Below are 14098 nucleotides of genomic sequence, written 5' to 3' on the forward strand. Positions count from 1 at the left end.
TATTTAAATTATGATCAATTAGTTATGAAACAGAATAAATTAAAATACTTAATTTAAGCCTATGATGCCACAGAATTTGTTTTGATATTTCTTCCATTCTTGCTCAATTAAGAATTACAGTTATAAGTTTTGTGGCAAAGTGAATTATATCTGAGCTTAACTTTAAAATAGCAAGCACGAAGTTTGCGTGCGGTATCGATCGAAACCGGTCACTAACTTTAGCACGCGATCGCGGCGCCGCTGCACCGACCTAACCGGCATTTATTTACGTTTTAACTGAACAGCTTAGCTGAATTATATATTTATGATTACATAACATTATTAAATGATCAATTGACTAACATTCGATTATTTACGTCCCTACCCAGTTAAGTTTACTGAAGCTATATGTGGCGATACGACGGTAGCACGTTACACGAGTATGCCGCGTAAATACTCTATTGCTCAACTTGACTAGCCAAAAAGACTACAATAGTAAGGCCGTTAAGATACGCACTTCCAACACTGATTCAATGTATAGAGACGTAATAATAGAGAGTTAAGATAAGAATGTGCGGGCGCAGGCAGGGGTAATGGGCGTTTGATAAGAGAGGGCGCGGTGTCGCGTCCACCGCACCGCGGCAGGCGCGTGCCGCCGCCGCCGGCGCCTCGTGTGTCTATGATGGGCTACATCATGGGATGCGCCTGCCTCAGAGGTTCGTAGTTGGATGTCAATGAGAAATTTACAGGTGAACGACTATAAAATATACTACCAGACTAAAACATTTTGTTTCGTTTCCTGTTTATAACTTTCCCTATATTAATAAATATTTTACGTGTATTATGTAATACATGGCCCGGATATATCCATATCGATGGGTGAAAGGCTATTTGGTTTAAGCGTAATTTTTGCTTTTTACTTTACAAGAGAGCCCTTTACAGTTTAAAATTTTAGTTACCTTAATTGCAGTTTAATTAAAAAAGTTGAACTGTTGATGCTAGTACTAAATAAAACGCACCTTAAATTAGAAATATAAATGTCGTTTAAACCAAATAACCTTTCACCCCTCGATATGATGATCGTGCTTACTCAATCATAGGGAACCTATTCAAAACACAGCACTTTTATAAAACAAAACAGTATCTAAAAAATCAAATTGAACGTTTATTCAGACTCGTTATACAAAGTCGTCTTAATTAAGCCGTCACACGCGTCGGTCCTTTTACACGGAATATTGGTCAGTACAACCACCATGTAGCCAATATTTATTCACAAACACCTATCAAAATAAATAAAAATTACATCGTGTAGTCAAATTGAATTTCGCATTCCAATGTTTGCTGAATGACTAATATAAGTAGTTGTGTACCATAAATCCTACTAAGTTCTACCGCGAATCAGTAATGCGTTAAACTGCCACTGCGGTCATCCACAGTGCGTTTGCATAGAACTTTTTTGCCACGTACCATTCGGCTATGGAATGAGCTCCCCTCCACGGTGTTTCCCGAGCGCTATGACATGTCCTTCTTCAAACGAGGCTTGTGGAGAGTATTAAGCGGTAGGCAGCGGCTTGGCTCTGCCCCTGGCATTACTGAAGTCCATGGGCGACGGTAACCACTCACCATCAGGTGGGTCGTATGCTCGTCTGCCTACAAGGGCAATAAAGAAAAAAAAACTTAGATTTTTTACGCGGTATCTTAATTAGTCATATTTAATCACTACTGTCTCGTATATCAACATGTAGTTGAAGTTAAATACATCAGCTACTTGTCATTAGATAGGTCAAGAGCTCATCTGACATCGAGCCCAAAATGACTCGAGGGATTGTTGTGTTAGCTTTATTAATTAAAATTATTCATCAAGGGTAGGTAGGGCTATGTACGAGCTGACGTAAGCACAGCTATAAAAATCCCTTTTAAAATTTACGTTATTTTGTTTAATGAACCTGTACGCATTTTATATCTCAAAAAATCGATAGCTGAAGAAAAAAATGTTAACTACCATGTGAAACTCATACCACCGTATGAAGTAGTTATTTGTTTTTTTTTTTCAATATTATACACTTTTAATAAGTATAGCCTGTTAAAAGTGTACGTAATACCACAGAAATTCATATAAAGAATAGTACATATTTTAAATACAACAAAATATCAATTAAAATAAGGCTTAAAAGACCGAATAAATTAGATTTGTCACGGACATTGTAAAATTAATGAATACGATGAACGAAATTATTTATTATAAAAGTTTCAAGTTGCATGTTCGAACAAAGAATTTAAATTCTATAGATAAACTGCAAACAACGACAAGAGTTCAATGTGACTTCAATGTGTTGTGCACTTAACCTTTTGAGTTAGTCTCTTGTCGCGGCGTGGAGTGACGTCATCTCGACGAAATCCCAGGATGCAGCTGGAAATTAAACAAACGTTTTCGCGTGGGAGGATGACGTTTAACTCGCTATCCTACGTATGAAGAATAATTGCACAAGGTCTTCGAACATAATACTTTATAAAGAAAAATATTCAAAATCAATATGGCACAACAATTCAAGTGTAATGTGAAAAAAATACCACGTTTAATAGTATTTTATTTAACCAATAAGAAAAGAAAACTGACTTTTCTGTTAACTCCGCTGAAACTTTCTGAAATCCAAATAAAGCTCTGTTAGTCACACTATAATAATTATTATGAGCTTATGCTCAGAAGCTTCTGGTCCTATAGAAACTTAACGTATGTTGAGGAATATTAATCTAATCTATAGAATGATAATTTTGAAATAAGAACTTCAAATGTTTGTATGAATAATCAAGACTTGAACTCTGGAGTTGAGGATCAATATTGTTTATCCATTGATAATTAAATATCTTAGCAGCGTATTCTCATACACCATTGTATAACTAGTTGTATGGTTAAAAACATAACATACCCTGTATGGACTTCGGCGTTTATAGATTTGATGTAGAAGTTTAATTATTGGCATTATCCTGCCCTTAAAAATGAGGTGCATGTTTGCTTCACGGCAGAAATTCGTTATGCTAATACTAATTAATGCTAATACTCGAGAGGAATTTAAAGAAAAATAAAATTCGTAATTTTTTTTAAATCAAAGACTATTTTACACACACATATTCTGATTCAGTTTTACAACTGAAAAGGAGTAGTAGCAAGAAACTCAACGTCACTTATGACACATAACACGAGCTTCCACGATTCGTAGGCATGAATAATATACTAATGATGATGAGGAAAAAATATGATATTCATACGAGCTTTTTGATTTGAGATTTTTTTCCCAATCTAACTCTTGTTAAAATTTTAAGATTTTTTATCTTACTTCCCGGATTTCATATCAGTGTTGTTGTCATAAACCAAAATTGAAAGAGTTATAATAAATAAAATATATACATATGTATATATTATGCCGAAAAGGATTGGTAAAATTTAGTAGATATTGGTGTATGATTTTTTTTATTCGTTATTGCAGTTATGATAACATTTTAATTCAAAATCCACTCGTAGTAGTGCATCCACTCGTAGGCATTCACACTTTGTGCACGTTTTTCTTTTATTGATGTCGCAAAGGCACTGTAGAACAATATATTTTGTAACTGAAGTAAAAATAGAATTCTATTAATAATTAAGAAAGAGGTTTTAAGTTTTTTGGTTTTTACAAAAAAACCAAATGAATGAGTAAAATTAAATATTGAAAACAAAGCGAACCGGCATGTGGGCGGACTGAGGGCGGGCGGCGATCGAAGAACGCGCGGGGTGCAGGGGCTTGGGGGGCGAAGTAACGATCGCACAAGCGGCCGCAGTCTTCCAGCCGCGAGCGCGCCGCGAGCATGAGCGACGTTGGCACGCTCGCCGCCATGGACGCCTTCGCGGGCGGCGCGAGGCGAAGGCCCGCGCGCCTTCCGCCGCCGCCGCCCTTCGTGCCGCCGCCGCCTCCACATCGCCATGACCACTACTATGTGCGCCGCAAGTCACCTGTTCCGAGACAAGCCGCAAATCTTTCACTCTTCACACGGCCCAACGGTACCAGCAACAAACTTCATTGCACCACTCATCTCACTAAAATAATTATTTTCCATGTGCCAAGTTACAGCTGCGATTACTAAACCCAAATAATGCCAAATGCAATACTTAAAGGAACTATTACATTCTTCTTCTTTCGATATTAGATTAATTAGGTGAAAAACTAATATAAGTATTGTTTGATTTGGTTTTCAATAAAGCCTTGGGAATGTTCGAGGTTCATTGGCCGATATTATTTCGTATTCTACCTCGAGCAGTGTTATTAAAGATCAAATTCTCGACTTTCAACAAAAATAAATGCTATAGATGTAGACACAGTAAGCTAAGTTATTGTTTGTCCTGTACGGAAAGGGTGTTTCTTTTTTTTAAATATGTACAATTAATATTTTGAATGCTGTTAAATGCCCTAGATTTTAAAATAGAATTTGGCTATTTTATGAATTATGCTTTTAGCCATAAAATATCATTCAATTACCCTTTCATCGTATGCATGGAAATATTTTGCGAGGACCTCATTATTCATGCGACAATTGTCTTGAAACGGTAACGACCTAAAATTTTATACAATAAAATTTTATTGCAATTAACAATTACATATAAAACAATAAGATAAGGTTAAAAACATCACGGTTCCATAAAATTATCTTTTAAAATGAAAAAGTCATAAAAGTGTCCACGAAAATTTTAATTTAATATTAGGGATTTAAGTTCGTTTGAAACAACAAAATATTCATTGTCAGAGCACCCTGAGGTGAAGTAAAGGATAAACCGCCCACACGGCGCCCGCTTTTCATAATTTCAAGCCAACAATTCCAACTTTGTTCTTACGTAAATAGAACATTAAATTCATACGAATTTATGTCCATATTTAGTTATGTATAAGGGAACTTCCTACTCTTTGATGTAGGTATGTGTTTTTATTTTTATTATATCTCGTATTATTGTAACAACATTCATAATTAATTATCGGACCTCCATATGTTCGTTGTAAGAACACAGTCAAAAAGTGCTATTCACAGTATTGTCCGTTTTAGTTTGTTCTTTTGTTTGTTTATTAATAATTAAAAATATAGTTTTGTGTAGTAATTACTAAATACTAACGTTACTTCTAGTTTCATGAAAGAGTAGCTTCTTATCCTTAGAACTCTGAGTGAGAAAAAAAAAATAACGATGCTTATTTGTATGGTAATGTATCGAAGTGTGGCGCCGGCGTAGTTGTCGATAAATAAAGGCAACCGTCGCATGGCCTTGTGAAACTATTTGCGGCATGCCTCGAGTCCGCCGGTCGGTACAAGCAAACGAACGTACTTTTAATTGCCCTCCTGAATGTCAATCACCACATTCCGTTAAGTCACAACGTGCACAGAAAACACGAAAAAAAATATATTATACATATCGCCGCCATTCGTTGTCATAAGCTTCCTGTAACAATGAAATAAGGTTTCCTGTAACAAAAAAAAACTTGTTTTTTCATTTTTTTTAATATGCTAATTGAAACTGTTAAAAATATGTGCTCTAAATAAAAATCTACATAAAGATAAATAACGAAGCATATTAAAATACTTTGCACGGGCGCGAGGGAAAACGATTTTTCTGCAATGGAATAAAATGATGGCCTCGGAACGCCCTTGACCGGGTGAGGGGCTCCGCTCCTAACTGCTGCATTGACATCCAACAAGCGACCCTATAACGATGTTTGTTTCGTTGTAGGCGGTTCTCGTTTCCAGTAAACATCGCAATACATTAAATATTATGGCCAATTTACTGAAAACCCTTACTGTATGCCAAATATTATCACGTACAATATATTTATAGATGAATTAGTGGTACGTTACATAAAGATTATTATTTACTATTAGTTTATATGTACAGACGACCACACTTCGTCAATCTTTGCATCGATTCGGACATCGTAACGTGAATGCCGTATACAGTTTGTGAGATTGAGACATAAGAATAACAAACAGTACGCTTATATTATTCAAACCTGACCGCAATACACTTATCGAACAGAAATAGGCAAGAATGTGTTTTCTCCTGACCCATAAATCATTTTTTGTAATGCCAGATATAATTGAGATAAAAAGTCAATTTAGATAGATCAGATAAATAAGCATAGTCAATTGCCACAATGTCGAAAAATATTTTGTTCTTCAAAAAATCTTTATTGAAATTAGTATAGTTGAATCGAGATAAAACTTAAATTGATTTTATGAATTTAACTAATAATTCCTTACGGAAAACAGTAAATGAGACGGCCGTCCCACGTGTTTTTCGTCAAATAGTGTTCTCTTAACGTCTACACATTCTTCATCAGCCAGCAAATAAACCGACTGCGACCTACTTATTTATTTTTATAATTATATTTAAGATAAATGAAATATATAAATAAAATTGGGTTTTCGTAATTCCACATTTTTTACTTGCTTTTCGATAACTTTTCTTACACAAAGCAAAATAACAATTTAAAATAAAAACTTTGGCTAAAAAATGGGGATTAGATTAGATCGGTATTTTAATTTAGGTAGGCGTGAGAGGAACTCTTAATTCCAGTGAACTTTTAGAAAAGAATGTATTTGTTTAATTTGAATCTAATTTATTTTGTTAAATTCGCAGTGTAAACGATCCCCGGTATAGTTTATCAGATGCGTAAGCGTGCTCTCGTTTTTCACGTACGAAATGTGTATATTTATAATGAGCGCATCTTCGTCGACGTGTTTGTTACGCGGTATGACGAGCAATTCTTTCTTCGCGTGAAATACGTATTCTTGACATTGAGCTATTAATGTTTACTAGTGGTCCCGCAGTAGTCGAAATTCGACTATCATTAATTGAAAGTATGAGTTTGAACATTATTATGGCTCTATTGTCAAAGACTATTATACTTCTATAATCACAGATTTCGCCAAGATTACACTTTAGACAAATATTAACAAAGACAAACAATATTTAATCTATTCTCAAGACTTTATGCAATAAGAAAATGCATGTATGTGTGTGTAATGTTTTCTTTATTGAATTAATGTATCTTTTATGCATTATTTAAAAAAAAAAATAGCATTGTGCACACCTTCTCTATATTCGCTTTAAGCGTGGGAAATTTCATACTCCTCTGTTCGCGCAATTTTCGTAAAAAGAGGTACAAATTTTTGCTTCACGTATTAATATACCTATACAGATAGATTTCACTTACAAAAAAAAGGTTTTTTCTTCTATTAAAGTTTATCAGTAATGTTCAATATCATAAGTAGGTATGAATTGAAAACACGTGTTGCGAAAGTTGCGTAATGTTGCAACCCCCAATGTCCTTGGGTGGGTGAGGGGCGGCTCGGCCAAGGGCGGCTGCATCGATCGGAACGATGCTGTGCCTGTACCGATCGCGCATCTTCCTTTTTTTGTTGAGTGAACGGCAGTAATATAGTTCTTTAAATATAATATATAGTAGTTCTATATTTTCTTCCAAATTATATTAACCCAAAAGAATATGATATATGAATAGAATACGGTTTCATTTTATAAAAAAAAACACAGAAGATATGACAATTTTAATAATAATTAATAAATTAATTTCAGTAACATTAATTACAAATACAGCGTGTAAAAATGTATAATTGTGTTTATTTCACAGTATCTTTGAAACATTTTAAGTAACATTTAGCAGTAGGTCACATGCGAGTTGGTTGCGAAGCCAGCGTTACCAGTTGCGCTATTTACCTATTGCTTCATCCCAACTTTTGCCATTCAATAACAAACATACTAAAACTGAAAGTATCGAAGAAACTCTTTCGAGAATTGTTTTTTATTCTCAAGAATGATTGCAGCAAATATAACAACATAATTATCATTAAAAGATGTAAAGAAAAAATAAACTTTTAAAATGTATAACATATTACGAGTATTGTAAAAAAAATACTTGATTTTTGATTAATTTATAAATGGCAATAAAATTTATATATTTTTTCGATTGTGACGAACTCGTGATAAAATTGCGTATCTACTAGGTCTTGTAGTGAAGCATTAATAGAGTTCCATGGCGGGGCCAAGGCCGCCGCCGACGCTTAGTCCGCCGTGGTGAATGGAAGCGCGTGCCTTCACTCATCTAACTTCTATTATTAGGAGCATCGACATAGTAAACTCATACAGATGTTCCGCATAGACGCTGCACACTATGACGCCAGTAATAACTTCAATTTACCGCTTTCCGGTACACGATAATATTACATTTTATGTTATACACCACACTTTTTGGTGTCTGTCATCAGTAAAATTTATTAGTACATCAAGATGATTCCGTTGCTTTCGTTCTAATGAAATAGTCGATTTTACGATTGACTAGGTCATAACACCAGACTTTAAACAATTTCAAAGGAAATGTTAAAACCAGAGCTTCTATTACACCGTTTGTTTCACAAATATCTTTGAGGAAGAAGACAAAATATACCAATTGGTCATGTTGTAGATTCCTCCTGCCTTTCTGATAAAAATATCAGTTTTTGTTTTTTGTATATTAAGCTTTATTTCAATAGCATGAAAAATCATTTTTAATTGGTACACTGTATTTCTTTCAGAACCAAAGAAAGATAAATTGGAAAATGGTGGTGAAACGACCAGGCCTGAAAGGCCAAACTCATTGACTGCCGGTAAACATCCTCGACGGATATGTTACCAAGGCGACGTAGGTGAGTATTGCGTTAGGTCTAATTAAAATTTAAAAATAATTCGTGCAGCCAGATGTTTTGTTTGTAAATGTTATTTTTAGAATCAAAAAGACTTATTTACCGGATCTTCTGACCTGACCAATAATAAATAACAAAGTAAAAAAATTACTCCGGCCTTCATTTATTTTTAGTTACCAACTGTTTTAAAATTCAAACATAAGAGAGATTCGATTTGAACTATTCAATAAATAGTAATAGATCATAGATTTTAAAGACATAATTCGTTTCGTCTGCAGTAGGTGGCTACAATACGAGAGGGGAGGGTGGGGATGGAGAAGAACCCTTAGTTCTGTCGGAACTGCCTGAACCACCCATCGCTTTATCGGAAATTGGTCCCATTCCCCCACCGCCTATGTTCAGTTCACCAAGTCCCACGCGACACCACCACCAACACACGATGCCTCAACATCCTCACTCCGACTGTGAGTATTTGCATTAGTTTATTCGTATTTTGGTGCAGAAATAGTTAGAGTGGTGCTGGCATATCTTGATACCACTACAACCGGCATCCAATATTTTTGGTCACGACGTGTATAACCTGTTAATTTCAATATAAAAATAACGGAAGCTTACCGCAATAGTAACATCAAAACTATTTGACAACATAAAAACGGAAATATGTGGTCGCGACACGTGCTCGTTGATATGATTAGTAACATAAAAACAATTTGTAAGATCTTGGCTTGAGTTCAACGCGTAGCGAGAGCGCACAACTATTAGTAGTAATGTATCGATCTAAGAGTATTCCGAATTCTTTTACGAAAATATCGAACCGTCAAATCTAGTGTCAACACGTAAATTTGTTACGTGATGCCCTATTTAAGATTTCATGTGTTTGAACGTTCATTGGCGTATGAACAGACGAATTTGCGATCCATTCTGTTTTATGGGATTAACAGCGCTCCACAATGTCATTGCAACTCCTACGAACATAAGGTTGAAGCTTCAATTGCGTTGGACTAACGTCTATCTTGACCCGCAAATGGCTATGAGTGATTTCTTCGCTGTAGACACAGAAAAGACTATACTGACCTATATCATAACGTATTGTATTTTTTTTTATTGCTTAGATGGGTGGACGAGCTACAGCCCACCTGGTGTTAAGTGGTTACTGGAGCCCATAGACTAGATGTCTTACGTTACATTTACTTATTCTCAAGAATAAGTTCTAAGGTCTCAAGTATAGTTACAACGGCTGCCCCGCCCTTCAAACCGAAACGCATTACTGCTTCACGGCAGAAATAGGCAGGGTGGTGGTACCTATCCGGGCGGACTCACAAGAGGTCCTACCACCGTATAATAAAGCTTTCATTTTTTAATTTGTATAATGGAAACAACTGGCTTAACAAAATAACATGTTCATTGTGCCGTCAGTGTTTGTTTGTTCATTGCATTGACGACTGAGCGATCAATAAATTGCCTAACGTAACTGACACGGATGACTACGTTGCGGTTGAAACAGGCAGAGTTGTGGTACTCGGTTTATAATACGCCCTAGAATTAGTGCATAATCGCTACATATTAATTACTATTACACAGTACTATTAATATACCGGGTGTCGCATTCATTATACACAGCCACTACGATTTTTTTAACTAAGCTTTGCCTGTGGTGTTTTTACTATATTTCATTACTGGTGGTAGGACGTCTTGTGAATCCGCACGGGTAGGTACCACCACCCCGTCTATTTCGGCTGTGAAGCAGTAATGCGTTTCGGTTTGAAGGGCGGGGCAGCCGTTGTAACTATACTGAGACCTTAGAACTTTTATCCCAAGGTGGGTGGCGGCATTTACGTTGTAAATGACTATGAGCTCCGGTAACCACTTAACACCAGGTGGGCTGTGAGCTATTTTTTTGTTTCCCTACCTATGGTGATAGCCTTGAGAGGCAATTTTAGCTTCGCCTTAAAGTGTAGATGTGCTCACGGGGCTCAAACCGAGAGTGTTGCTAACACTGACCCGAGCAAGAGCAGTGCTTCGTAGAATCTACCACCGGATCGGAAACGCGACCTACTGAAAAGATCCGGCGAGAAACTCAGTAGGCTGTGTCTATTTATTAATTTACTCGTCGAGCCCTTCGTCGCAAGCGACGGGTTCGGCGAGGACGGTGACCCGTGCATGAGATACCTAAAAGCACCGTTAATGGATTGGGAGAATCCGTAGCGACGTGTTTAGGGCGACGTCGACTATTTACCATTCGGTCCACGGGATCGGGTTACCGCTGTGGGCTGTATTTTATTTAACGTTCGATTGTTTTTAACGTTCCTTAAATTTACAGCCGAAGAGGAGGATGATCCAGAGGAGGAAGACGTAGAGTCACTGGCGCTTGCTGGTGACACGTCGAGGATCGAGGAGATTCCGCCGAAGGAGCCGCTGTACAATGCGATGCCGCTCAAGTCCGCCCTCAAGAAGCGGCCCGCGCCCTCCGCCTCGCCGGCCGCCACGCCGCTCGCCGCGCGTCAAGACCACCATCACGCCAGCTTCAAGTCAGTACTCGCACATTTGCCATTCGATTATATTACGTATACAGTATCCATTACGACTCGTTTTCACTAATCTATCACAAATCATGATGACTCATTCACATACTACGCTATGAAATTATAACTATTTTATAAAACATAATTATCTACATATTATAATATCGAAAAACTTAACGTTATCTTGCTTTGAAGTCGTTCTTAATAAAAAAAAGTATTTTAATATTAAAATAGTAAAATAATCTGTGATTTTGGGTGTACTGAAAAATCTATAGTTAAATATGGAATGTAATAATAATATAATTGAATAGTTTTCAATATTGGCATTGATGTTACAATCGTACAAGGGTAGTTGTGGAGTTAGTGTAATCGTGTTATTATTTCCACCATGCGTCGGCGAGCAGACGGCCGCCGCCTAAGCCCAGGATCCGCATATGGTAATAGTCGCACGCTCTCTCTGTACGCGCCAGTGTTGTTCGCGCCGCCGACAGACCTGCCGACGGTCCGCTTCGCCTTACTCTATGCATCGTGCTCTGCACGCTTCCCACTCATATTTCCTCTTCAGATCCTCCCTCTTCTATTTATTCATCTCCCTTTACTACCACAACAAAAGATGAAAAAAAGAGCCCAAACCGACAACTGGTGGTAGGACCTCTTGTGAGTCCGCACCGGGTAGGTACCACCACCCTGCCTATTTCTGCCGCGAAGCAATAATGCGTTTCGGTTTACTGAGACCTTAGAACTTATATCTCAAGGTGGGTGGCGCATTTACGTTGTAGATGCCTATGGGCTCTAGTAACCACTTAACACCAGGTAGGCTGTGAACTCATCCACCCATCTAAGCACGAAAAAAAAAAACTTTGATACGTTTATTGCCACTATAAACAGACAGAATATATGACTCATTTAATGGTAAGTGGTTAATGTCGCTCATGGACATCAGCAAGGTCAGGGGCACAGCCAAGCCTCTGCCTAGTACCTAAGATTGTTTAGCTCATTTAATAGAACAAGACTGTCAAATTTGAAGTTCATTGTATAATTGTTCCTATCGATAATCTCGTCCAGATCCAAATGAATTAGATTGACCAATTACACTATCGATAAAATCTACGCATTTCATAGAAAACTAACTTCATTCATGTTGTTATACTAAATGTCGTTCTGTGTTGCATGTACATTATTATTATGTGTGTTAAAATTATTATGTTTCATTTCTAACATAATTTAATTGCATTTATTTTAATCAATTTAAATGTTTAGTTGTTTGAATAGCTTAGCATAAATGTTTATAATTAATTTAAAGCTTCTTTAATTAATTATTGTTTACAAACCTTAAACTTAAACACGTTTAAATTAAATCCCGGAATAGCTATTGAAATACATACGTACGTACAAAACAAAGACTTTCGGCACGAAAATATCCAAATACGACTTTCACGGAATGACATACAAATTTCTTGTGCACTATTTATTACCTTTTAACTGTCAAAAACTAAATTAGAAGTAAATAGAGACATAGTAACATAAAGTACCGTGTAGTCAGAATTTATGATTTTTATTATTAATTTTTATATTATTTGGTTTAATTGGTTACGGAAACCAATTATTCTCCCAAATAACGACCGCTCTTCACAGACTTCATTATTGTACTACTCGCATGAAACCGAATAGGGAATAGATTAAATTTGTTTGAGACTTTATTTGTTAAAAATGATGGATCTTAGCGCAACTCTGGCTACTTAATTTAGAACAATTAATGAATTATTGAAGGCTCAAAAATTCTTAATGCAGATAACGAAACATGTAATAATCACTTGCCAGAATACAAAACAAATTGTCGGAATAGAGAAAGAAGCCCGTATTGTGAAGTCAATTAAAACAAATCAACATTTGACCTAAATCTGATTTTTAAGAGCCAACAATGTGTTTTCACAAATAATGATCTTCCTTCCAATATACCGCGAATTACACGCATTCCTTATTTTTGTGACAGCAAATAACGCAAATCAGATATTAAAAAGTCTTAATATTTAAGTGCACTTAAATATTAAGACTTTTTAAACATAAAGACTTTTATTAATGTAACTACATTAATAAATGTAATCACATACCTTCAAATAGTACATTAGAGTCGACAGTTTACAGAAAAATTAAAGATATGACCAAACAAAGAAAGTATTGGGAAAATAATGCCAAAGGAATTACTGCTTTTTTTTCTGTTATCGCTTCGACGAGAATACGAGAAACGAGCATGTCCGAATTATTATAACACGGCTTACTGTTATTAGTTTCGTTTTAGAAAATGTTTAATTTTATGCAGCAGTCGACCGATTCGCGTGGGCAACGCCATGGAGAACAAGGAGAACGCCAGGCCCTGGGACGGCGAGTACCGGGACGACTACACGAGCGAGTCGGAACGAGTCGCGGCCAAACTAGCGAGAAAGGAGAGCTTAAACATCAAATTGGCTCTGCGACCCGACAGACAAGAACTTATAAATAGGTAATTGAGTGAAGCATTAACTGACACAGCAGCTTTTACATGCAAACTTTACCCTATCGCAAATGCCAATAATTAATATTCATTTCTTCAACTAGGAATATATATGTTATCGTGTGGATAGCAATAGTAACAAAGGTAGTTAGCAATACTCACAAAACAGTGATAAAGCATAATTAATCCGTAACGATTTTTAAGTGTTATCATTGTGGCACTGCGCAGGTGCCCTACGGGCCGACAACGTTGTAGTGTGTCGGCATGATGTATCCGAGGTCTTATTTTGAACTACCTAAATTACTTGATGTTATTGATGTTGTTATTACTTCGTCGTGGAAGTCCTTCGTGATCTTATGTTAATTACGGGCTTCTTTAAGAACATTTGTACCTG

The 14098-nt window shown here is 36.4% G+C and overlaps 1 protein-coding gene across 12 annotated transcripts in view; it reads left to right on the forward strand.

Moving 5' to 3' along the window:
- LOC114244325 (phosphatase and actin regulator 2) overlaps positions 1-14098 on the forward strand; it is a 69038-nt gene that overhangs the window by 47537 nt on the left and 7403 nt on the right. For 6 of the 12 annotated variants that reach the window (XM_028176082.2, XM_089730610.1, XM_089730611.1 and 3 more), the window contains 5 exons: positions 8584-8694; positions 8970-9155; positions 11012-11219; positions 11618-11650; positions 13534-13713. In XM_028176082.2, coding sequence (XP_028031883.2) covers positions 8584-8694; positions 8970-9155; positions 11012-11219; positions 11618-11650; positions 13534-13713 — 718 coding nt within the window. The remainder of the gene's footprint in view (positions 1-8583; positions 8695-8969; positions 9156-11011; positions 11220-11617; positions 11651-13533; positions 13714-14098) is intronic. The other 6 variants (XM_028176085.2, XM_089730613.1, XM_089730607.1 and 3 more) reach the window with 3 other exon arrangements.

The sequence above is a fragment of the Bombyx mandarina genome, chromosome 10 (genome assembly GCF_030267445.1).
Source record: "Bombyx mandarina strain Sakado chromosome 10, ASM3026744v2".
NCBI classification, from domain to species: domain Eukaryota; kingdom Metazoa; phylum Arthropoda; class Insecta; order Lepidoptera; family Bombycidae; genus Bombyx; species Bombyx mandarina.